This window comes from Capsicum annuum, chromosome 2, assembly GCF_002878395.1.
Source record: "Capsicum annuum cultivar UCD-10X-F1 chromosome 2, UCD10Xv1.1, whole genome shotgun sequence".
Taxonomy (NCBI): domain Eukaryota; kingdom Viridiplantae; phylum Streptophyta; class Magnoliopsida; order Solanales; family Solanaceae; genus Capsicum; species Capsicum annuum.
The window spans coordinates 138,988,024-139,012,477 of NC_061112.1; the positions used below are offsets into that span (position 1 = coordinate 138,988,024).

The 24,454-nt window shown below is 32.3% G+C and overlaps 2 protein-coding genes across 3 annotated transcripts; one reads left to right on the forward strand and one right to left on the reverse strand.

The window, feature by feature from the left end:
- Nucleotides 1–9,291: 9,291 nt before the first annotated feature.
- LOC107861318 (auxin-responsive protein SAUR50) lies at nucleotides 9,292–9,823 on the forward strand. The gene has a single exon (XM_016706661.2). It carries the CDS (start codon nucleotides 9,426–9,428, stop codon nucleotides 9,741–9,743), a length of 318 nt encoding a protein of 105 aa, XP_016562147.1. The 5' UTR covers nucleotides 9,292–9,425; the 3' UTR covers nucleotides 9,744–9,823.
- Nucleotides 9,824–14,585: 4,762 nt separating this feature from the next.
- Nucleotides 14,586–17,226, reverse strand: LOC107859892 (small nuclear ribonucleoprotein SmD3b). 2 transcript variants are annotated; one of them, XM_016705042.2, is made up of 5 exons: nucleotides 16,902–17,226; nucleotides 15,464–15,516; nucleotides 15,327–15,393; nucleotides 15,196–15,252; nucleotides 14,586–14,893 (listed from the first exon to the last, which is right to left on the reverse strand). In XM_016705042.2, the coding sequence occupies exons 1-5, from the start codon at nucleotides 17,058–17,060 to the stop codon at nucleotides 14,831–14,833; spliced, it is 399 nt and encodes a 132-aa protein (XP_016560528.1). In that variant the 5' UTR covers nucleotides 17,061–17,226; the 3' UTR covers nucleotides 14,586–14,830. The 2 variants fall into 2 exon arrangements, with proteins under 2 accessions (XP_016560528.1, XP_016560529.1); XM_016705043.2 differs by having other exon boundaries at nucleotides 15,196–15,245; nucleotides 16,902–17,180.
- Between the last annotated feature and the right edge of the window lie 7,228 nt (nucleotides 17,227–24,454).

Below are 24,454 nucleotides of genomic sequence, written 5' to 3' on the forward strand. Positions count from 1 at the left end.
GAGTCAAACTTTTAACAACCAATTGATGATTTTCAAGCATAAGGATCTTAGTGGCAGAGGTGATGCTTGGAGTTGTTTGAACATATCCCAATTGAAGAATGTGGTCATCTTCCATAATAGAGTCAAACCATAACAACCAAATTGATTATTTTCATGCATAATTATCTCAGTGGCGCTGTGGTACTTGAAGTTGGTTTTGAGCGTGTTCCAATTGAAGAAAGTGTTTTGTTTCTAGGAATTTCGAACCCAATTTCCTCCATAATTCTCTAATTCAAATGGTGTAGAATTTTTCATATTTATATTTTTTTTGTTGAAGAAAGCTTTGTGTTAATCACCTCATTCTTGAAATAATTTGTTTCAATTTGTAATTTGACTGAGATTAGCTTTTGAGCTCAAGCCCCTTGTATAGATTGGATTCTAGAGTGCATTATCATATCAGTTAAGATTTCATTGAGTTTAAAATTGGGGGGACGTGGAAATTTCAATAATTTCAGGGAAATTTTTTGTCTTAGTTATTATGTTCAATTCTATGTATTCCTCTATAATCAGTTAACCCTGACCGTGGTTATTTTACCATGTTCAAGTCTAGTTGCAATTGTTGGTCTGAGATTACTGCACAGTTTCTTTAAATTAGTAAAATTGTGTGGTTTGCTTAAAATTCACTAGTAATTAAGCAATACAATTCACATGTTTGGATGTTCGTATTTCTTAATTGTACAACGCAGGACAAATCAGGGCTATGGTAGCTGTAGAAATTAACTCAGATGCATTAGCAGCCTCCGTCTTGTTTCATCTTGAAAGCAAGAGTAACATGGCTTCACATGCTCTTATTGAAGTCTTATGTTGTCACTTGTCACTAGGGGGTGTACATAGAAAATGCTATTTGTTTGTTGTGTTATTATCTTTCATGGTCCTTTGCCTTCAGTCAGCAGATTACTTTCCTCGCGCGTGTTATGTTGTCCATTCTTCATTCATGGCAGATCCCACTCTGATGATCAGCAATTCTTGACCTATATTACTTTTTTTACATCGACACAACACTAAAGAGATGTTGGGTATATTACCAAGTTTTGAACTCCAGCAATGGGTTTCAAAACCGCGTACGCGGTTCTAAAACAATATCACTAGTGAATTGGGTTGTTACATATTCTCGAACCTGAAGATTCCTTTTTTCTACCTATGGTGTGAAAGATGTTTATGCATCAATATCTATGGTGTTACTTATGTTTCTGACTAATAGATGGGATGATTTATTTGTGGAATGTTGGAAAGCTAATATAGACAAATTAAAGGCAGCTTATGGGCCTCAGCACATGTGAAAGACACACAGCTTGAAACTTATTATAACCTGTCATCAGAAGAGAAGACTGAATAATAGTTGGGCTCTTTTTTTTAATTTCAGAATGCATGTCTGCTTTGGCATTTTTCTCTTTTAAATCTCAAGGCTAGACACTAGCAGTACGTCAGTTTCTGTATTTATTTGCTTATGATGTTAATAATGAGCTTCAGCAGGATCACATGCTAGGTTTAATGATGTTGAGACATTTCATTTTCTCCTCACTGCTAAAAAACAGATGGTGCTTTCAGAGAAATGAATGAACTAGTACAAGGATGTGTTCTAGCGGCTAATGAAATGGACAAAATCTATTAGATGCTAGAGTTTAAATCCCAGTAGAAACAAAAGAATAAAATAAATAAGGCGATTTCTTCTTATTTGACCAAGGTGGAGCCATAATAGAACTTATCCAGAATTTAGAATTCAGTAGTTTTGATTGAGAACTCTATATTTGGAATTGAAAATTCAATTAATAGTTGAAGTCCAATAAACAAATATGATTATAGTTCAGACGTCAGAATCCATAAATTTCAAATTATGGATCTGTTTATGCATCTAACTAAGCTTTGATAGTGGAGCTATCGAACTTGTGCTGATAAGGAGAGAAAAGATAACAGATTAATGCCGGCTCGATCACCACCATTATTAAAATAACAAACGAACAAAAGTCTGAATAAACCAGAAAGCTGAATTTGAATGTGAGAAGTCTAAATGATAAGTCGATGCATGACATTTTCTTTAAAATAGGTTATTATGTCGAACGAGGAGAGGTTCAAGGGGGTCCTTTGGCATTTTAAAATTCCTAAATTCAATATATGCAAATTTATTTTTAGTTGTTCCAAACATGATACACGTCATGTGGAATATACAAATCTACATTTAAATTTAAACAAATCACATCTATATAGTTCCTACTCCAATAAGGACCAGATTGGATAAGGTTGTACTTTATAGTAAAATTCCTTTGGCGTACATACAATGATATTTTTATTGGATATCGAGTGTTAGTATGATTTCATTTGTCCATCAATTTTTTCTTTCGTAATCTCTTCAACTTATGGAATATTGCAATTATACACCTCCACAAGATGAGCCTAGTTATCAAATAGTTTGGTGAGTTATATAAAGTTTCGATATAGGATCCATATATTACTTGAAGATTTCGAGTTAAATATTCAGATGTATTGTCCGCTAATAGAAATGGGTCAAGGTCGCGTGTGAGGAGACATGTATAGAGCTACTATGATTGAACAAATGAGCTTCTTGTTAGTAACTTTAAAACTTTATAACACAATACACTGATATCCATAATTCAGCAATATGGTAATTAAGAGAACATGTTGGTTTACATCATCTCACTGGCTGGAAAAAGGTTAGGATCAAATCTACATCACAGTTGGAAAATGTAGTACATTAGATTGAAAGATCATTCTCACTCACTCTTAAGTGCTTTTACTTTTTGTACAGCTTAGTTATTGCATGTTCAATCCTATGTGATCCTTTAATTTGTGTCCCCAAAAGTAAGCATTTCAATCATCTCATAAAACTTTAATAAGATAAATTAAAAATGGATCCTACACATGATAAATTAAAAGTAAGGTATCATTATGATTAGCAACTTCTTTTTGTTTAGTAACTTGAGTGGCATACACGTGGATAACAAAAATGAAAGGAAAACGAATATTTTCTTGAAATTACAGTCAATATCACCAGTCTTTATTAGTTTAGTTACGGCGCATTATCATCTCACTTACTACTATGTATGAAAATAAACAAGCAAATGAATATTCTATCTTAATGGACATTTATAATTTGAAGTAAATTATATTAAAAAGTAATCTATTTGAAGTATTTGACATGTCTATTTGTGTTAAGGGGTCCAGAAATGTATGATTACGTATCATTCTATACTTTGTGAAATGTAACATATTTTAACCAAACTCTTTGCATGTGTTTGTTGTGCACTTATCGTATGATCCGGATAGACTTATTAATCTTATATATAGTTTTCATCTAAAGAAAATTATAAAGTCGATTAACGACTTCAATTCTTGTATTATGATTAGTTCTTGGAAATAAATTTAGGTGTGTATTAAAATTAAAATCCTCGAAGAATAGAGGATGAGAACCCTTTTGGAACCATTGACTATGACCTAGGGCCATGAATGGGACTGACAATTAAGAAAAAGTGTTGTCATTTACTATTTTTTGATAAAAGAAATTGATGATTGATGTCCTTGGCTGTAGGGTGATTTCTGACTATCTAACGTGGTGGTCCAACACTTGGTACATATGAAATTGTCATCCATCGTTTTTATAAGTTGAAACATGATCCAAATTGGAAAAAACAGGGTCCTTATGGTTGGGTACAGATGGTTTCGAATGTTGAAAATCATAATCTCAATAATGAATGCACTGGAATAATTAAGTGTACTAACTATTCGGCCATCTAATTTACAAAATATACACAAATTTATGTACGTGTATATCTATATCTATATATATATATATAAATACACACACACATGCAAAAAGTACTGTATGAGGCAAAAATTGAATTTGACACGTGAGTGAGTCAAAAGGTGATACATGGCAAGAAGAATAGGTTAAAACCATCCAACAAGAACGACACCAGATACTATCCTCAGAATGTTATTGTAATTGGTAAGGGTAAACCTAACTGTAAGAGATTCAGAGTTAAGAACGGTTAGGACCAGTGTCATATTTATCATAAAAGCACACCTAACTCCGAACATACAAGGCCGGAACCGAACGCCAGACTATGACCAGACAAGATAAGGTCAAGATAAGTTCAGGATCGAGTTCACGGACGAGTTCGACATCCGCCAATTGTTACGCAATTGAAACAAGCAGGCTACCTAATGAGGGTGAGATCCACATAAGCTGCTCTCTATGGTTTAGATATAAAAATGGTCTTCTACCAACTCATTGTAAGTAAGCCATGTGATTGTTACTCATGTACAAACAGTATACTCATAGTCTCATACTTTGTGTTCTTAAGCTCTAAAGTTCTGTAATTTCATTATTCTGAATAATCTCAATAAAATTAAGTTTACCCCATGACGTTGTCAACTATCAGTACTAGAACTCAAGCTCATTTTACCTAACTTAGTATTTCATGTCAATTTCATATCTTTTATTATTTTGGCCTTGTTTACAGTGATTAAGCAAGTTACAGGATGCAACATACGATGTTTTCGTCATCCCGATCTATGCGTTCTTAAATCATGTCTATAAATTTAATTGTACCATTTTAAAATACACACATATATATACATATATATGTGGTTTGATCAGATTGATAAACTAGTTGACTGAAATATATATATATATATATATATATATATATATATATATATATGTATGTATGTATATATATGCATAATAATAATAATAATAATAATAATAATGATAAATGTAAGTAATCTTTTGTCATTTTTAACATCAGAAAATCATCAAATTTCAAATTTAAAAATGATTAACCTTACATTTAGAAACAATATTCTGTTTCAATAAAAATAAAAAAGCATGAATGATTCTTGCGCAAAGTAACGCAATTAACAACAAAAAAAAACTCCAACCTCATTAGCTCCTCACAATTGGAAAATCATATAATCAGTTGAATTGATATCATCAATATTTAGTAACAAAAATCAAAATCAATGCATACAATTGGAGAAAAAGAACAAATCCATTATGCATACAATTGGAGAAAAAGAACAAATCCATTATGCACAAAGCTGAACAATTGTCAAACTACAAATACTTTGTCAAATACGTATGAGCCATTATAAATAAAAATAAAATAAAAAAAATATATAATAATTTATTTTTGTAAACATAAAAAAAGCATATTAAAATTTCAGAAAACTTACCTCAAATTACAAGCAAATTTGTCTATTCAATTATAGATACTGTCAATATTTTACAAAAGAATAAAAATTTAATTATCAATTTTCTTATGTCTATCAAGAATACATCATAATTTATTATTGTAAAATTCAAGAATATACTAACATTTTCGAAAACTTACCTCAACTTAAAACAAATTTATCTCTTTAATCATGAGATATATCAAGATCTTACGAAAAAAATTCTCAATTTGCAATTATCTATGACAAATACATAATAATTTATTTATTATAAACCTCAAGAATATACTAAAATTTTAGAAAACTTATCCCAAATCACAAACAAATTTATCTCTTTAATCATAGATACTATTAAGTGTAAAAATTAAGAACATACTAAAATTTTGAAAACTCACCTCAAATCACAAGCAAGTTTCTCTCTTCAATCTATCAAGATATATCAAGATTTCACAAAAAAAAACTTCTCAATTAGCAATTACCTATCAAAAATACATGATAATTTATTTATTAGAGTATAAATTTCAAAAACATACTAAAATTTTCAAAAACTTACCTCAAACACAAGCAATCATAGATACTATCAAGATTCAATTGGTAAAAAATTTCTATTTGCAAGAAATTCTATTTTTTTTCCCTTGTGTGCACAAAAAAGCTTGATATTGCCTACCAATAAAGCCTATAATAAATTACAAAAGAATCATACAATGTATCTACTTTGATATCCAGTTAAATACTATAGCATGTAGGCTTACATCCACTTTTATTAAAGGGAAAAAGGATTTTTGGTGTCACGGTTGGAACAAAAATGGTAGAAAGTGGGCAACATTATTTTTTTTCGTAATTAGAGGTTCAAATTCTACTTCCGATTCTATTTAGAGTAAACTTTTGGTAGTGACTCCTGTACCAAAAAGGTAGAGAAAGAAGCTTCAAGTTTTAAAAAATATAATTAATATTTATTTTTAAATATTAAAAAATTAGTAAAAGACGATTTTGTCTAAAGAGAAGATTTTTAATGAGAGGCAAAAAATTCAAATCACTTTTCTAAGGGTTTTCACATTTTTAATATATTATCGATATAGATTATAGATATAGATATAGATTATAAATTATAGATAAGAAAATCTTAATTTAAATTTTAATAAAATATTTAATATCCAGTGAAAAAACTATTTTGTCTAAAGCGAAAACTTTTAATGAAGAGCGAAAAGTTCAAATCACTTTTCTAAGCATCTTCACAATTTTAATATATTATATAGATATATAGATATATAGATATCCTAGCTTTCTCTTTATTTAATATTGTGTGGTGTTGACTTGTCTTTAATCCAACACCACTGGCAATGTCAACCCATATACTAGCTTAACCTTGTTAAACTAAAAGATTATTTGTTCGTGATCATTACGATCGAGTAGGGCCACGTGCCGGTGCCATAATTGAATAATGTATTAATTAAGTTTGATCTTTGAGCACTTATAAATTGTATTTACCAACTAATGAATAAACACAAAATAAAGAATTAGAATATAATTGTCATTCACGTCAAAGATTATAATCTTACTTATTTGTAACACTAATATTTTACATCATTAATTCACGTACGAGGAAATAGTTTAATTAAGAAGGGAAAAGGAGAATCATATTGTCTCCAAACATATGAGAGGTAAGATTTTTTTCCCTTCATATATAATTGATGAAAATTTATTTTCTTCCTTGTGATTAAAAATATTCTGTGGAGTAATAAAGTTTTCAACAATTTAAGTTGACCAAGTATGAAATAAATTCTTTTTTTATAAAGGGAAACATTTCAAAAATACATCTCATCTCTATATACCAAAACGCGGGTTATCAAGCTAGTGACAAATCATTCTAATCTCTAGAGTGTTTAATTATCTTTATCAGTACTATAAATTTGAGATTTGACAAAAAATGAAAGTGACATACTTTAATGATATGAAAATAAATTGGTAATGGGTGGTTGCTCAAATTTATAAGTACTATAATTTATGGGTGGTTGTTCAAATGATATGAAAAGAATGATTACATGTTAGAAATTGGAAATGTTGATTGCAAGCATTAACCATAGGTTTTGATGCTAAAGCAAGAGGGTTGAGGGTTCACCTAAAACGTAGTTATTCCCTTCTTCTCAAATTATTTATTGTGATTCACTTTTACACACCTATTAAAAAAATTGAAAATAGTCTTTAACTATTTTACCCTTCATTGGTCTTTGAACAATTATAACGTACTAATTGACGTGTTTGTCGTCTTCGGAAACAATAACTAGCAAGAGTAAGTTGAATTCATAAAATAATAAATAATTTGAGATCATTATTTTTAAAAATTGCGATAGATAATTTAACCGAGATAAATTGATAATTAGATCTACATTTTGAATTTAAGTGCAACGAACTTGAATCACTTAAAGTGGCTCCGACATTTTATAAGTTGTTATTCTTACTTCTTCCATTTCTTTCAATATTGTCCACTTTTTCCAAAGTGGCCATTTTCAGCAGAACTTGACAATTATTAATTCATTGGAAGCCCCCATTATTTGACTTTCAGAGCCATACATATACATTCTTTCATATCATGTCAACACTAATATATTTGTTTAAGACAACGTCATTTTACAACTAATTAACTGATTGATGTCTCCTCCATTTCCAGTTAATTAGTTCTTGACAAGTAAATTAAATTTCATTTGACATATATATGTATGTGAGAAATCACTTTGGCACAAGGAATATAATGTTTCAAGAGTTAAAAGAGTCAAAGAGGTTCAAGATTTATAAGAGGTCATATTCTTAAAGTCCATTAGCAGCCTTTTCCTGTTCAACAACGAATTAATAAGTCAGAGACGAGTAATATTCTGTCTTCACTTAAAATTTTGAATTTGTTTGAGAAAATTACAGAGATGGTATTGTGGTATAGCCCGTGAAAATTGTAATATATCTTGACTTGAATATTTGGATTTGGTTAGGTATTTATTCATTAGCAAGTCATTTCAACCATAGCCTAAATCAGGTCATTTAAAGTTTGGGTCCATTTGGGCTGCATTAATTTTAGCCTTAATTGACCTGTAAAAATATTTATCAATATATATATATATATTTGAAATGGTTTGTTTGAGATAATCATGACAAAAGAAAAACACATTTATTAATTTGATTTGTACAAATCATAAAAGAATGAACAAATTAATAATGAGAAATGTTGTTGAGTTGGACAAGTTGAATTGAAGAACAAATAAATAATGAGAAATATCGTTGAGTTGTGCAAGTTGAGCTATTATTTATTTTTTAGCCAAATTGATCGGGTGATTTACAAGAACTATCTTGAAGTTGGCGGTCTTAAACTTTTGACCCCACTTGCCAAAGGACAAATTTCAATGTTAAGTTTTGCCGAGTAGACAACATTTTTTGACTTTTAACCTTTAAGGTTTGCTTATAGACAATCCGGAACTAAAATTTAAAGACCATTCATTTTTAAGGTTATTGAGTGTAATTTCTGAAACGACCTGCTCATTTTTCGGTCCAAGCAATTACCATGGATGTTTTGCACAAATAGGTTATTTATCTGTAATTGTTGAAGTTATGATCCCGTTTAAATAAATTCTACGAAAATTACTTTTGGGTTTGAACTTGGCCACACAAAGTGCTAGTGGATCCCTAGAAGTTTCGATAGATGCAGTACTTCATTGTAGATCGCCACACTAGTTCAGTATAATTGTCATGACAGATCATCACGAGTTTCTAACGAGTGAACATACATACCACAAGTCACAATCATAACCAGAAATTTACTGACACTAATCATAAATTTGTCCCGACCCCTAATAAAATCATCAAGACTTTAGTACAAATTATGTCGAAACTAGTGGAGGGGTACGTGAGTAGTGATCCAGGCTAGAATGTTTAATAATAAAGTGAGTACGTATAGTAGGGTACAAGACCATTGGGAGGAACAGGTCCTCAATATAATGTCCTCGTACAAGTGTACTCATAATAAACCATGCCATTACCTATTAGTTCCTTTGTCCCTACTCCCTCCCACATGCCTTTGTTTTCTCAACTCTCCTTCCATAAATACCTCCCTAATCCTCCAATTTTTTTCTTCATCATATCCCAAACATTACACTACACTTCATTCTCAAAAGTAAACTTCCTACATCTCTCTTTCTCAAAACCAAAAAAATATGGGTCTAAAGAAAACAACAAGCAGCAGCTGCAAACACAACACTCAGACAGCAGCTTTGAAACAAATGATCAAAAGATGTTCTAGCTTTGGAAAAAATGAGAATGGGTTCCCACATGATGTCCCAAAAGGACATTTTGTTGTCTATGTGGGAGAAAATAGAAGCAGATACATAATTCCTATTTCTTGGTTGACATATCCAGAATTCCAAAATTTGCTTCGAAGAGCTGAAGAAGAATTTGGATTTAGTCATGATATGGGCATTACTATTCCTTGTGATGAACATGACTTCTGCTCCCTTATTTCCATGTTCAGATGAAAAAAAATGTTCCATCTTTTTTTTTTTCCCTCTCTCTATTATATGATGAGAGAGTTAGGTTATTAATTAAGTAAATAGTTTAAAAAAAAAAGAGTTTTTATCAAACTGACAAAAGGATATTATTAATTAGCCCCCATAATTATCAACTCCTGTGGAGTTTTTGGGTTAATCTGTATAATGGTTTTTCATGTACTCTATTGTTTTCATCAGTGGTGTGGATTCTGCACCCGTGGAAATTAAATCTCTTATTTCTATTGTTACAAGAAAAATTCCATCAGTCCCATCCTATTTTTCTGTTGTGCTTTTCGTTTTCAAGCAACTATAAATAACTCACAACGATTGCTTATATAAATCGACAGTTGTAAATAATATTACATTATAAATATATAACTTTAACACTAGAGCTACCACAAATAGATCGACAGTATATATAGTACACTGTCGTCACATTTAACAGACCCGACCAATATTTACTTCAGACGGTGAGCTTCTGAAAGTAGTAGTAGTACAACATAACATAGTACATTACTTTTTTAACATATCTAAAAGTTCATCTAAATATTTTATATTAGTAGTTAACTAAATTCAGAGGCGGAGCCACGATTTCCATGAAAGAAGTTCAATATTTTGAACAAAAATTAATCGAAGGGGTTCGACATCTATTATATATATATATATACTCTATAATATAATTTTAGTGATGTATAAATAATATAATTTTTTGACGAAGAGGGTTCGATGAAACTCTATTACAAAAGTTGGCTCTGCCCTGAGTAGTTTTTTATGGAGTATACAATAGAGAGAATTACGAATCAGATAATTGGAAGGATCAGGTAATTCAGTTACTCCTTAAGCTGGCAAAGATAGAATTACGAATTATGCACAAATTCTAAAAGAGAGTATAAATTTATTTCCTTTTTTTTTACGGTTACCAAAAACTTGAAATAGCAGCACACCCTTTCCACCCCCTAAAAAAAGAGAGAGGACGAAGTAAAATTTATATACATACTATCTTTTCCAAATTTCTATATAATAATTATATTAAGTATATTATTGACAAAAATAAATGACTATGTATTTAGATATTAATCAACCGTTCAAAATTTTCTCTCTGTCCTTTTTTTCTTTTTTTTTTTTTGACAAAGATGTCCCATATGGTTTTGCACATATATACTACCAACAACAAAGTAACAAATAGACTTGACTACCTCGATTGACCGCTAAGGACTTCCTTTTTTAGTTTTACGCAAGGTTACAGCATTTAACTTATATTTAAGTAAATAATTTTTAATATTATCAGTGCTTATTAAACTGTAGTAATGGCTAATGGGTTATAATTTACCTTATATATATTTTTAAACATTTATCATAGACAATTACATGTAGTTAGTGAGATTTTTTATACTGTGCAACTACATGTACCTACTCCTCTTTCCACTAGCTTCTTAAAAAATTTTATCTGTACTGTCAGATTACAAAACTTAAACTCTTACCACAATATGTGTTTCTTATGCGTGATTTTTGGGTCAAGGGAAATTACCAAGATATAGTTTCTGGAGAAAACTTTTGTAATTATACTTTGACATAGATAGCTGACATTCAGCTAATAAGTTCAATCTTCTAACGCGTTTAATACTATTCTGCAAATAACGTTTTGCTAATGTGGCACTATCAAGATGTCACATTATTTTGAAAAAGAAAAGGTCTAAATCCATGTGTTAATTATCATTAAGACTAATATTAATTGGTTTCAATGATATAATCAAGAAAGTTTTTGATCTGATAATGTGATAATTTAACAAGATACATCCTTTTTAAGCACATGGTTGTAGGACCACTATGAGCTAGCATATTCCTATAGCTTATCAATCAATTTAATTAATATTTTCGAATTGTAAAACGATAAATTATATTTATAATTTTTGTCTAAATGCTAAGTTTCATTACTTTTATGGGACGCATGAGTCAGTTGAAGACAAGTGAGATTGGAAGGGAGACAATGGTAGACATGTGAACAGTTTAATTACGAAAGAATAGCAATGATCTCTCACATCATCTTTAATCTTTATCATCAAAAGTAAGATTTATAGTTAAAAATAAATAAATAATAAAAATTGTTCTGATGATTAAATACTTTTAGCTCCTTAGATTCTTAGTTTAGATTTTTGTCTATTTGGTTTTTCTGTTGTAACTATCTGATGAAATGGAATCCGCCATGTGTTTTGCATCATCGATCATTAATTAATTAGTATCACTGCTCATTAATTGTTGTAATAAACCATACGTATAAGCAATTATCAGCAGCGTTAATTCGTGCTTTGGTTGTGTTCCTATTTTGCCTTCATTATTCTCATCCAAAAATGATAACATATAATATTAACAATATGATTCAAAATTGGAGCTTTCATTAGTTTATTAATCCGGTGGTTGATGATTCTAGAACTTCTACGTATATCTTCTGTTCTTGAACCCTCCGTGGAGTTCGAGATTAATTCAACCTCAAAAACTAATTCAACATGTAAGGATTGTCCAAGACCAAGTATCTTTTACCCATTGATATTGAACTCAACATACCAAACGCCCAAGATTAAACATTTGGAGCATGGGCAACATAAGATTGGGGCTCAACATATCAGGTATGGGTAAACAATGAATTGAGATGTGCCGGGCTCTTAATCGTGTTACGCTATGAACGTTGAGCCCCAAAACTAGCTCAAGAGGTGAAGATCGTCTAAAATCAAATTGAAAGACTATATGCCCTTAACCCCGACTTAGATGCAACTCCTTCCAGCAAGTCCCAACGGATGAACAATTCCCATCTGTGGCATTTAGATGCAAAACAGTTAAAAACCTTTGATTTGTGTTATCTTGTAATAATAAGTTTTCTTGAAGCTACTATATGATTTAGAATTGTGGAATACAAGAAAAAGACTATCTACGAGAAGAGGCATATTGTAAAGGCACCGCCACCAGATGAGATCAAAAATACTAGTGGTAGTACTGGAAGAGCTTAAAATTGATTGACACCCTACATTAGACTCCACAATGTAAAACAGACATTTCCTCATAACAAAATGGGTGACTTTGTCAAAACAATACTTGAGACATCATTTAAAGTCGGTGTCCCAATATGTGCCTACCTAAACACACAGTCATGTTCTACTGGGGTACTCCTCTGCTGCAATCTTACCAATTTTTCACATATTTATACCAATATGAGAAGACATTTAGAGCAATTGGAAATTGAAAATTCACACATGAACACGAAAACGGAGGACAAATTCAGTACCACCGTACAAAAAAGAGTAGACAATTCTTGGCTAGCATTTAATAATTAATATGAGGAGACAATCAACATCAATGATGCACTTAACAACCTTCAGGTATCACAAGCCACAGAAAATTTCGATCAAATTTGCAAGACAAAGCATATGTCCATGGACCCTTTTACCAGTTTGTTAAAGAGATGTTCAGAGTATTTTAGAGCCATCAGGCATCCATTAATATAATGGTCCATACATTTTTGTTTATGGCTGAGACTGTTCAAGATTTCACTAAACAATCGTTACTCGTCTCTGTCGAAGTGTGCATGTTCCTTAAAAAGTGGAAAAGATAAACAGATTGAGCCTTAAAGTCACTCTCTTAGTTGTCTACTCTTGTTCAATTTATATCTCTTTTCCTCAGCTTACAAAGACTTGTCCTGCTTTCTACCACACAATTTGAATCCCACCAGCCAACCCAATATCTTTTGTCAACCTGCCTAATCAAACTTCCTCTTATGTTCCCACCTTCATATGTATGTTCCTACCTTCGTATGTATGTTCCTTATACTTTGTTCCCTTTCTTCTTATCATCATCTAATTAGACGGTTAGTTCAGGGAAATTTTATAAGGTACCTCACAGCAGCAACAGCTACCGAATTCACATCTGCCAACGGTTCAAAATATATTCCAAATTACCAAGACTAGTTGTTTAGGGGAGCCTTAGTACCAAGTAAAAGTTGCTGCCATGTGACAAGGAGATCACAGGTTCAAGCCTCAGAAATAGCCCCCGGCAGAAATGCAAGGTAAGGTTGCGTACAATAGACCCTTGTGGTCGGGTGCTTCCCTGGACCCTACCTTTAGTGCACCGGGCTGCCCATTTTAGTTGTTTAGAAAAAAAGAACATTTCTATACAGTTCACCATACTTCTGCATGTGGAACTCTAGTTCCCTACTCAAACCGGTGAAACTAAACAGTTAGAAACATAGAAATTATGAAATGCGCAACATGAAATTTGGGGTATAACTTGTTGTTTTGTCCTTTCAATTACAACTTTTGTTGCTAATTATTGATTTAGTACTCTAGCCCCTTTCGAGAAGTACAGGTGCACCTAGGTTATTCACTTATTCTGCTCCCAGATAGCACGCTGCTCTACTAGGATACATGACCGAATAACAAAGTATAATGTTGAGCCTCCCTGTAATTCTAAATGAACAGCAGAAACTCTTCATCCCAGAAATCGAGATGCATATGTAATGATCAATAATTCAACCAAATATATGCTTTTGATCCTAACAAAGAATCTGTATTGCATGCATCATCCATTACCTCACCTCAGAAAAGAAACAAGAAAAGAAGGGCACTTTCAACACTATTAGGGTCAGTTCCAAGCACATATTAGCTTAATGATGCAACCGTAAGTTTCTAAAGTGCAACAGATAGTATACAGATCCTCTGGCGAGTAACAAAAAGAACCGGAAGAAAACTTGCCTTCCCAAACTAACTATTTCTTTTTCGAGCTCAAAAGGCCCAAATCCAGCATTAAAAGAATAGGCCCAATGAAATACTATGGCACACAGAGTGATAGTGAAGAACTGGAGCAATCCATATTACTAAACACAGGCAAGTACAAGCACATGGACCCAATCTGAAAAGCACTTGTGTTCCAGCCTCTAAGTCAAATGTAAAAAAGGTAAGTTACAAAGTAGACGAATGTGACTCGGACTATTAGACTAAGGACCAACCTTTGGAGCGTACTCCAACATTCTTACACAGAAATTTTATGATCGCTATTAACCAGATGAAATAAAATCCCGCAACAGGCAATCATCTTCTTACAGGCGGCACGGCACCTCGACCAGGTGCTGCTCCACGACCAGCAGCCTGAGCCTGCAAGCAAGATGTTTATAATCAGGTGTATTCTCCAATAGAGAAGTTGTAAATCTTGGCTAGAATAATGACCCTCTCTCTTAACATTCAGCTCCCACCCCTCTTTATTATTTTTTGATTAAATAAAGTAAGGCTTCTTGTCCCCTCCTATTCTCTAAACCAAAAATAGAGTTTGCATCACTATCTTGAATTATAGCTGCAATGAGCCTGAGGTCTACGAGTATCAGTATGAGGTAAAGCTCAGAAGTTGACTACAAATAAAAAAGTGCAAGTTAAAAAGCAGTAAAAAGTGAAGCACTCACTTTAGCTCGCATAGCAATAGCACGTCCCCGACCAACTCCAAGCGATGTACCTTTTCCCTTCAAAAATGAAAATAAACATAAGCAAAGCACTTGATAGGACATTGACAATTAAGGAAAAGCGAGGAAAGAACCTTGATTCTTGCTTCTAGCCGCTTGAACATGGGAGCATTCTTAAGCATATCAGGAATTATCATGAACCTGGTGGAACTTAATGTTCAGATAGGATCTTACCAGCAATAGCACAGTATACAAATAGTTAAGCAAGTACCTGACTTTGCTGCCTCGAATGAAAACATGCTCTAATTGAGACACTCTCCCATCCTGCAGTGAACAATATTACGAATGTAAAAAGAGACTGAATTCTAGCTAATCCAACTTCTCACTTCTTTCATTGAGTCACCAAAATATGCCTAGAAGTTTAAGTGGTAGTATTACCAAAAAAATCAGCATTTTAGTTATGTGTTTTATTTCATTTTTATATACAAATTTGGGCAGGTCAATGACCCGTTAACACTTGTATCCTTTTTTCCCGCCGCAGAAAAGGAAAAGGAGCAAACTCTTGGTTACTTCAACTTCAAAAACTCTCTTTTTTCTCTAGGTTCTCAACTGTTTTATGCTATCTTAACAACATTGTAAAAGATATACTCTAGATCTTAGTTTTCAGGCTACCCAACTATGACAGCCAACATCATGTTTTCTTTTCAAGGTTGAGATGTGATAAATAACTCAAAAGCAGCCAAAAACACAAAAAGAAAATGACAGGGTCCACAATGCTTGGAGCGATAAGTGAAGCACACCATTTATGAATGATTAAGAAATACCACGAAAGGAAAATTCAACTAAAATAATTAATATAACCATCCAACAACAATAATGTTGATATTCAGCCAAACCCACAAAGTTGAGATTACGAGAATCAACCGCTTCTCATCAGAACCATTTTCTGCATTATTGTGGCACACTTTTCTGAAATGTATGGCTTCACTAATGAAGCAATAACCCCTTGCTTTGCATCACTACATTGCTTTTAAGCAACGAAGCAACAGACTTTTGATAACGCTGCTCTAAAAGTACAATTCTCGAACTAAACATAAGTGTTTCTATGGGATTTAAAAAAAAATGGTCTTTGTTACTACACAGGATAAAAGTGGATTTGATATCTAACAGATTTAGAAAGAGACTTGATATAATAAAGGACATAATTTGAAATTAAAACTCAATATTTGATATATTTCAGAGCAACCCCAGTCTAGAAATACCTAGCTCAGATAGCATGAATCAAGGAGCAAACTCGAAGAAATCAAGCTACTCAGGTGATCGAGACCTTCCTACTTCGAGCAACGTGAATAATTAAGCATAATTTCCACTATCTTAACATGGGCAAGTGAACAAGTTCTAAAATGGATAACACTTAAGAAAAATGAACTCGCCATTCAGTGTACTACTTCTCCACTTTAGAAGTTAAACAAGTATCCACTAATGTCGCCCTAAATATTGCACGAATAATCAATTAGCTTGTTTCCAAACTAATGCACATGCCCAATGAAATATAGGATAAGCTCAAACAAGAGTAAGATACAATATCATAACCAGCCAAGAGCACGGAAGGAACTATCTAGGGTTTAGGGTTTAAGAAACGGCAAAGAAATAACGCTTAAAAAAATGTACAAAATCAAATAAGAAAGCAGAAAGATGTGGAAGCATACTCTAGCAGTGTAAGTGATGCTTTCGAGTTGGCAATTCCAGTTATCCTCGCATTCCACCATACTTCCTCTGTACAACTCTCCACTCTTCATCTCAACCGTCACTATATGCCCTGTCGCTTCATGTAGAAGCTTCACTGGTATGCCTAAGCTCCGACTCATCGCTGAGTTCCAAAAAAACTAACGCTGTTGGCTTAGCGGGCAGCTCCTTCTTCTTCCACTGTCGCAGAAGTGTAAACAAAAGTTTAACCAATATGATACCACGGTTATTAGGGCAAAAAATTGGCCTTAAGGGTCGTTTGGTTTGCATACAATTACCATGGAGTTAATTAGGCAATTGGCGTTCTGAATTTTAGTTTTGTAAATTAAATACTTCTATTTATATATTTGTTATCTGCATCCTTAAATCTATTAAAAAATAATATTTTACACTTTTTAACTATTGACCTGATTAAGACAAGATAGTATAGCCACTTCCTGGGGCGCGAGTGGGGGTCAATTTTTGACCAATTTTACATTAAAATAATTTTAAAAAAATATATATTAAAATTAAAAAAAATAAAGAAGGATCTTTTTTTTCCTCCATCTATTTAAATTTAAAAATATTTTTAAAATTTTTTAAAAATTTAAAAATAATTTTAAAAAAATTAAAAATATTTTTAATAATTTAAAAAATATTTTAAAAAATTTTTAAAAAAAATTCCCTCCCCACCCCACCTCAGCCCCTCCCCACACCCCACCCAGCCCCTCCTACCCCACCCTCAGCCCCCTCACCCCATCCTAACACCCGTCCAGCCCTTCCCCACCCACCCTAGCCCGTCCCCACCCCCGATACTCTACCCAACCCCATCCTACCCTACCCCCAGCCCCTTTCAACCCCTGCCCACCCCCACACTTTACCAGTCCTATCTAGCCCCTCAGCACCCCACCCCCAGCCCCCACAATCCTCCTAGTCCCATCTCCACCCCACCACCAGCCCTCACACCCTACCCCAACACTCTTCCAGCCCCCGCCCCCACCACCACCTTCACTTTTTATTTTTTATTTTAATCTTTCCTCAATTCAATTCTTTTCTTCCTTTTTTGAATAAAAATTTAAATTTGAAATCTTTTTTTTTATTAAAATTTAAATTTGAATTGAAAGTGAGTGATAGTGAATATTGAAAAAAATTAGTGAATTTCGCTTGAAAAAAATTAAACTTTTCGTGAATTTTTTAAAGATATTCAAATTTAAAAATTAAAAAGTTATTATGTTTGTATATATGAATTTATAGTTAAAAATTTAAATTAGTTGGAGAAGAATTTTAATTATTTGGAATGAATTTGGTGTTTAATTTGTGAGCAAAAATAAAAACTTCATTATTCAATTTTTTCTACCATTATAAATTTTTCTTATTTAATTAAATTAATTTTAATATTTAATTTGTTATTTAGCAATTTAAAAATGACTTGGAATTTAATGTAATACTTTTTTAAAAAAAAAATATTTTTTTTATTTTTAAAAATGACGTGGTACATGAGGCAGACGTGGCAGATGACGTGAGAATGTGTTACACTCACCAAAAAAAGTTTAAAATGTTATTTTTTAGTGGGTTCAGGGGTCCAAATTACAAACATGTAAGTAGAAATATTCAACTTACAAAATCGACATAGTACAAAGATCCATAAGGTCATTTTGCCAATTAGTTATAATGAGATAAGTTTTATTAGAATAATTTATGTTGGGATTATTTTTTATTGAACATTTAATTTATCATGTTCAAAATAATATGTATTGTATAATTTCTAAGAATAAGTTGTTAATTTACAAAAATATCTTTTACCTTATTTTATTTTTTATTTTATTTTCTTTGCAAACTTTATTTGTTTATTTTTAAACATAAAAATTTTATCTTATTTAGCTTAAATATTTTTGTGCGTGTATTTTTATGATTGTATCATGTATTTTTTTAAAAAAAATCATCTTATATTTATTAAAATAAAGAATATTTTATTATTTTATCACTTTATTTAAGCACATATCACTCTTATATTACAGTATTAAATATTAAAGTTCTTTTTATTTTAACTAGTGCATAAAATTTAAATTTGTAAGTGATAAAAGACTATTTAATTAAAAATATGTAATTAAGTGGTAGAGTCAACATTTTTATAAGAGAAATTAAATTATAAAATAAACATAATAATTAGCCAAACAAATTCAACGTATAATATATTCATAAATAAAAATTATGTAATTTTTTAATAAAAAATAAATAGTGAAGAAAATAATATTAAAAATTACGAGAATATGCATGGATATAAAAAAGTGATATATATAAAAAAGGATCTAAGGAGGGTATTTTTATCATTTTACATATTTATTTTGATATAAGTTATCCGGTATTATTATACAGCCGTAAGGTAGGAATAACTTATTCTACTACTCCCTCCGTTTTAAAAAGAATGATCTACTTTGACTTGGCACAAAGTTTAAGAAAAGAAAGAAGATTTTTGACTTATGGCCTTAAATTAAAGTTGTATCAAATGTGCCAAAATATCCTTTAAGCCTGTGGTCCTAAACATGCCGCGTGGAAAATTAAAATTAAAGTATTGTCAAAAAGAAAAAAAGAGTCATTCTTTTTTAAACGAAGTAAAAAGAAAAGTAGGTCATTTTTTTAAAAATCGAGGGAATAATAATTATTAATTTTGAAATAAATTATTGTACATCTCGTAACCAAACAAAAGATTAAGGGTACTAAAAAGCTTTTTTTTTTTTTGGTAATAATGAAAGTTTCATAGAAATTAAAGGGAGTCCAGTAGTACAGTTACATATTTTCAATTTATCAACCAGGGTTGATTTGAAACACTTGATAAGTGTGATCTACCTTACCATTAGAACTAGATCTAACACTTCTTTAAACAGTAGTTCCTATCGTGTCTGTCCATAGAGCATTACGGGCACACACCGGAGGAACTTCAAAAATTCTTGCTTCATCAAAAAAAGTTTAGTTTGCTCCCATTTTTGCTAGTGAATCAGCCGTCATATTGGCTTCCCTAAAGCAGTGGTGTATGACTGGAATCCCCAACCTTCTTAACCTGCACCTGTAATCATGAAGAATACCATCATATATATCATGATTTTCTTTAAGCATCCTTATTATTTCCTGGGAGTCCATATTGATTTGAGTATATATTAATTGATGACTTTCAATGATTTTTAGTTCTTCATTCAAAGCAAGTAATTCCATAAGATTGTTGGTTCCAATAAGAAAGCTTTTTGAATATCCTAGCAGCCAGTCCTTTTTGAATATCCTAGCAGCCAGTCACCTTTGTGGTTTCGAATTACCCCACCAATACCCCCTTTCCAGGATTACCTAAGCAAGACCCATCAATGTTCAACTTAAAAGTTCCGTGTTTTGGAGGGATCCAATTGATGTTTATAGTGGTTAAGGTATGAGGGAGCCTACCATCAGAGTGTATGTGGGAGAACTCAACAGCTTGTGTATATGCGTCTTTGAAGGAAGCATTATACATTTGGCCAGTGAAGTTGTTAGTATTCCTAGTTGTCCAAATTCACTACAAAAAAACTGTGTTTAGCGACGAAATTTACTGACAAACCAAATTTCGTCACTATGTAGCGACGGATTAGCAACGGAACATTCAATTTGGTCGCAGACATTACAGTCCAATTTTTTGATATGTTCTTAGCAACGAATCAGTGACGGAATTTGATTTTCGTCACTAAATAATAGCGGAAAATATTGGGACCCAAATTTAGTGACGGATTAGCAACAAATTTTTTGATTGGTATGTTAATTATTTCGTAGCAACGGATTTAGCAACAAACTTTCGTCGGTGCCCTTCATTTTTTTTTAAAAAAAAAAAGTTTTTTGTTTAGTGACCAACTATGCCGTCGTAAAATATTAATTATAGTTTTCTAATTAATTATTTTTACTATAGAAAAGGGAGGCCTCTAGGGTTTTATTCATTCCCCCCCCCCCCCCCCCCCCCCCCTCCCCCCTCAACCACACCTTTTTTCCCTTTTTTTTTCTCTCCCCCCCCCCCCCCCATCTCTTCCTCTCTAAAATAAGATATTTTCCCCTCTATACTGATTTACCTCTCCATTTCTAGATCAAAATTCTTCACTACTCTTGCTTCACATGTCTTCCTTTTTACTGAATCAGCTTCCGATCTTCAAGCTCTTGGATACGTGCTTTCAATTTGACTTCTATTCAACTGATTAATTCCATTTGTATGTAATTTCTGAATTGATCTGCAAGGAAAGATTCTTGATTCGCGACTACTATCTTTTGGCTTTGATGGAACCAGCTATTTGAGGTATTTTTCTCTTTCTGTTCTTTGTAAGTGTTGTAATGGTGTGTGACACTACTACCCTGTCTTGGATTTTATTTGCCATTTAATCCGTCCAGTGAGGTGGTTTAGGAAGAAGAGCATCAACCAATAATGTAGAAAGCTTGACTTCTCGTAAAGAATCAACAGCTTTGGTTTATTGAGTCATCCTTCTGGTTGTTAATCCCCCGCTACATGTTGAAATATTTCTATAATGGGTTGTGTTATTTTAAGCTTACTTCAACAAAATCTTGTCTATTTGTATGTTCTGTGACGTAAAGCTATCCTCTGAGGCATTTAACTTTGCCTAGTCCTATGGTAGAAATCCATCTTTTGTAGTTAGAATATGCTTTAGCACTTTTGAGTATTTATTCGTCCAGGGAGGGAAAGATTAGCTTCTTCACATTGTAAGTCTAAAAGCATGCTGGAGGATTGTTTGGATACTGATACAAAAGCATCATAATAATCCCTTTGGACTATGGCTAGTGAAGCAATGTAAACTTTTGTCTTATGTGGTCGGTTTATTAGTTGAATGGCGAAGTTAGAAGATGAAACTGGATTGTTTTGAAATATACCCTTGTCTTTTATATATCTGGTATCAATGTGTATGGTTTGAATCATATATATCAATTTCTTAATTAAAGTTAAACAAGTGATTTTCTTCTTAGGGTAGTCTCTAGCAACCAATTCCTCCAAAGTGATGCATTAACTTTTTCTCTAATTATAAGAGGAGCTTTTTGAATCCTTAAGTTAGTCTTGCAATTGTATGAAAATTTAGAGGTACTTCACAAAACACATAATAAAATTATCCAACTGTACTGAAGATAAAAAGTTATTCTATGTTATTTAGCCATCATATGTACGTCATATGTTATTTATCCAACTGTACTGAAGAAAAAAAAGTTATTCCATAATACTTCTATATTCCACGGAAGCTCTAAAATATATAAGGAAAATAGTTTTGACCAATAAACCGATAACCGATTCTTTACAAATGTTTTGTATGTACATCAATGTTGCTTGGATTCTGCAAAAATATTAACGGGATGTGTCATATATTCAAATACTTATTTGATACACTTATCTTTCAGGTGTCTTTTTACTAGAATTGGTGTAGTGCAGTTGTAGATTGGTGGTAAAATAAGTGGAGTATTGTATTCAATCAGGTGTGTTTTAAAACTTTCTTTTGACTTTTTAATTTTTCTTGGTAAGCTTATTGGCTTCTCGATTATGTTTGTAACTTAAAATAGAAGTATGTATCACTTTTATCTTATTTTAAAGGTAAACTAGTTTTGTTTTCTACTTTAAGAGCATAAGTTTGAATAATTTAGTGAAACTATTTAACTGTCAATTGATCAACTTAATTATGATTTCTTTTCTAAGTAGTTCTTTATATAGAACCTGATCATACATTATCGTATTTGTTAATAAACATTTCCAATAAGGTTAATTATTAATTAAGATTAGTTGTCGTGTTTCTTATTAAGCTGGTTAATTAGCACTGATTATCCTTTTTTTTTATTTCAACCTTAATAGGAACATAAATAATCTAGAGCGTAGTTGGATGTATGAAAGGTTAGATGTCCGAGGGGGTTTATACTCTAGATTTGTAACTGGGGTGGATGAATTTATTCAATTTGCATGTTCTCAACCAAATCGTATGAGTGGTGACAAAGTTAGATGTCCATGTGCAAAATGTCAGAACTATAAATTCATGGATGTTGAAACTGTTAAATGTCACCTTTATCAATCTGGATTTATTGAGAACTATTTTATTTGGAAGAATCAAGGGGAAAGAGATGATATAAGTGAGACTTCTTATGGTAATGCAATGCATGGTGGTGGTCGAGAATCCATACCGACAAATGATTTTGGATGCAACTAGTCCCAACTTTTCTCAGGGTTCAAGCTGGCAATCTTATAGCAATAGTGAACCCGAGTTATCTCATCCTTTTCAACATTCAATGGAGGAAGATCCTAATCCCGTTTTCAAAAAAATTTATGATTTGTTAGATGCTGCTGATGCAGAATCATATCCCGGTTCATCCCTCTCTCAACTTGCAGTTGTCTCTCGAATATTAAATATTAAAATGGAGAACAATATGTCACATAGAGGCTATAACCAAATAATGCAATTGCTTAAGGAGTCTTTACCTGATGATAACATCGTGCTTGATAACTATTATTAGACGAAGAAGTTAGTGCGCAGCTTGGGTTTGCCAGTTGAAAAGATTGATTGTTGTGAATCAGGATGTATGTTGTATTGGGGTGATGATGATGAACACCTTACATCTTGTAAATTTTGTAGCAAGCCAAGGTATAAGCGTTGTGTTGGCTCTCGTAAGAGGAAATTGGTCCTTTACAAGAGAATGTATTATTTTTCTTTGATTCCGAGATTGCAAAGATTATATGCATATCATGCTACAGCTGCTGACATAAGATGGCATCATGAACATAAAAAAAAGGATGGTGTGATGCGTCATCCATCAAATTCTGAGGCTTAAAAGTACTTCAATGAAATTCATCCCTTTTTTGCTGTTGAACCAAGAAATGTCAGGTTGGGGTTATGTATAGATGGTTTTCAACCATTCAGTCAGTCTGGAAGAAAATATTCTTCGTGGCCAGTAATTGTTACTCTATACAATTTACCTCAGGAATGTGCATGAAAAAGGCTTATATGTTCTTAACTATCATTGTTCCAGGTCCCAGCAATCCCAAACATAAAATTGATGTTTATCTGTAACCCCTAATTAAGGAGTTGACCTTGTTGTGGGAGACACGTGTGGAAGCATTTGACATCTCAAAAAGGCAAAACTTTCAACTAAGGGCAGCTTTGATGTGGAGAATTAGTGACTTTCCTATATATTCTATGTTATCGGGATGGAGTACTGCAGGTAAATTAGCATGTCCTTATTGTATGGAGGAAACACAATCTTTTAGATTGCAGCATGAAAGAAAACAATCCTGGTTTGATTGCCACTGAATGTTCCTTGACCAGCACCACCCATTCAGGAGAGATCGAAAGAACTTTCTTAAAGGCCAGACTGTCAGAAAACCTCCCCCAACAAATAGAACAGGAGAGAAAATTTTGGACCAGATTTATAATTTAGGGATAAGAAATGTAACAGAGTTAGATGCAGAACAAGTTAATAAAATAATATGTAAGACATGTGGGTGGAAAAAGCGAAGCATCTTTTGGGATTTGCCATACTGGAGTTCTAACAT

What these genes read in the sequence shown, in the direction of transcription:
- LOC107859892 (XM_016705042.2), bottom strand. Translation starts at nt 17,060, where the DNA reads ATGAGTCGGAGCTTAGGCATACCAGTGAAGCTTCTACATGAAGCGACA. An exon ending in ATTCGAGGCAGCAAAGTCAG is followed by an intron (nt 15,394 to 15,463) that starts GTACTTGCTTAA and finishes AAGTTCCACCAG; the next exon opens with GTTCATGATAATTCCTGATA. An exon ending in CTATTGCTATGCGAGCTAAA is followed by an intron (nt 14,894 to 15,195) that starts GTGAGTGCTTCA and finishes TCTTGCTTGCAG; the next exon opens with GCTCAGGCTGCTGGTCGTGG.
- LOC107861318 (XM_016706661.2), top strand. Translation starts at nt 9,426, where the DNA reads ATGGGTCTAAAGAAAACAACAAGCAGCAGCTGCAAACACAACACTCAG.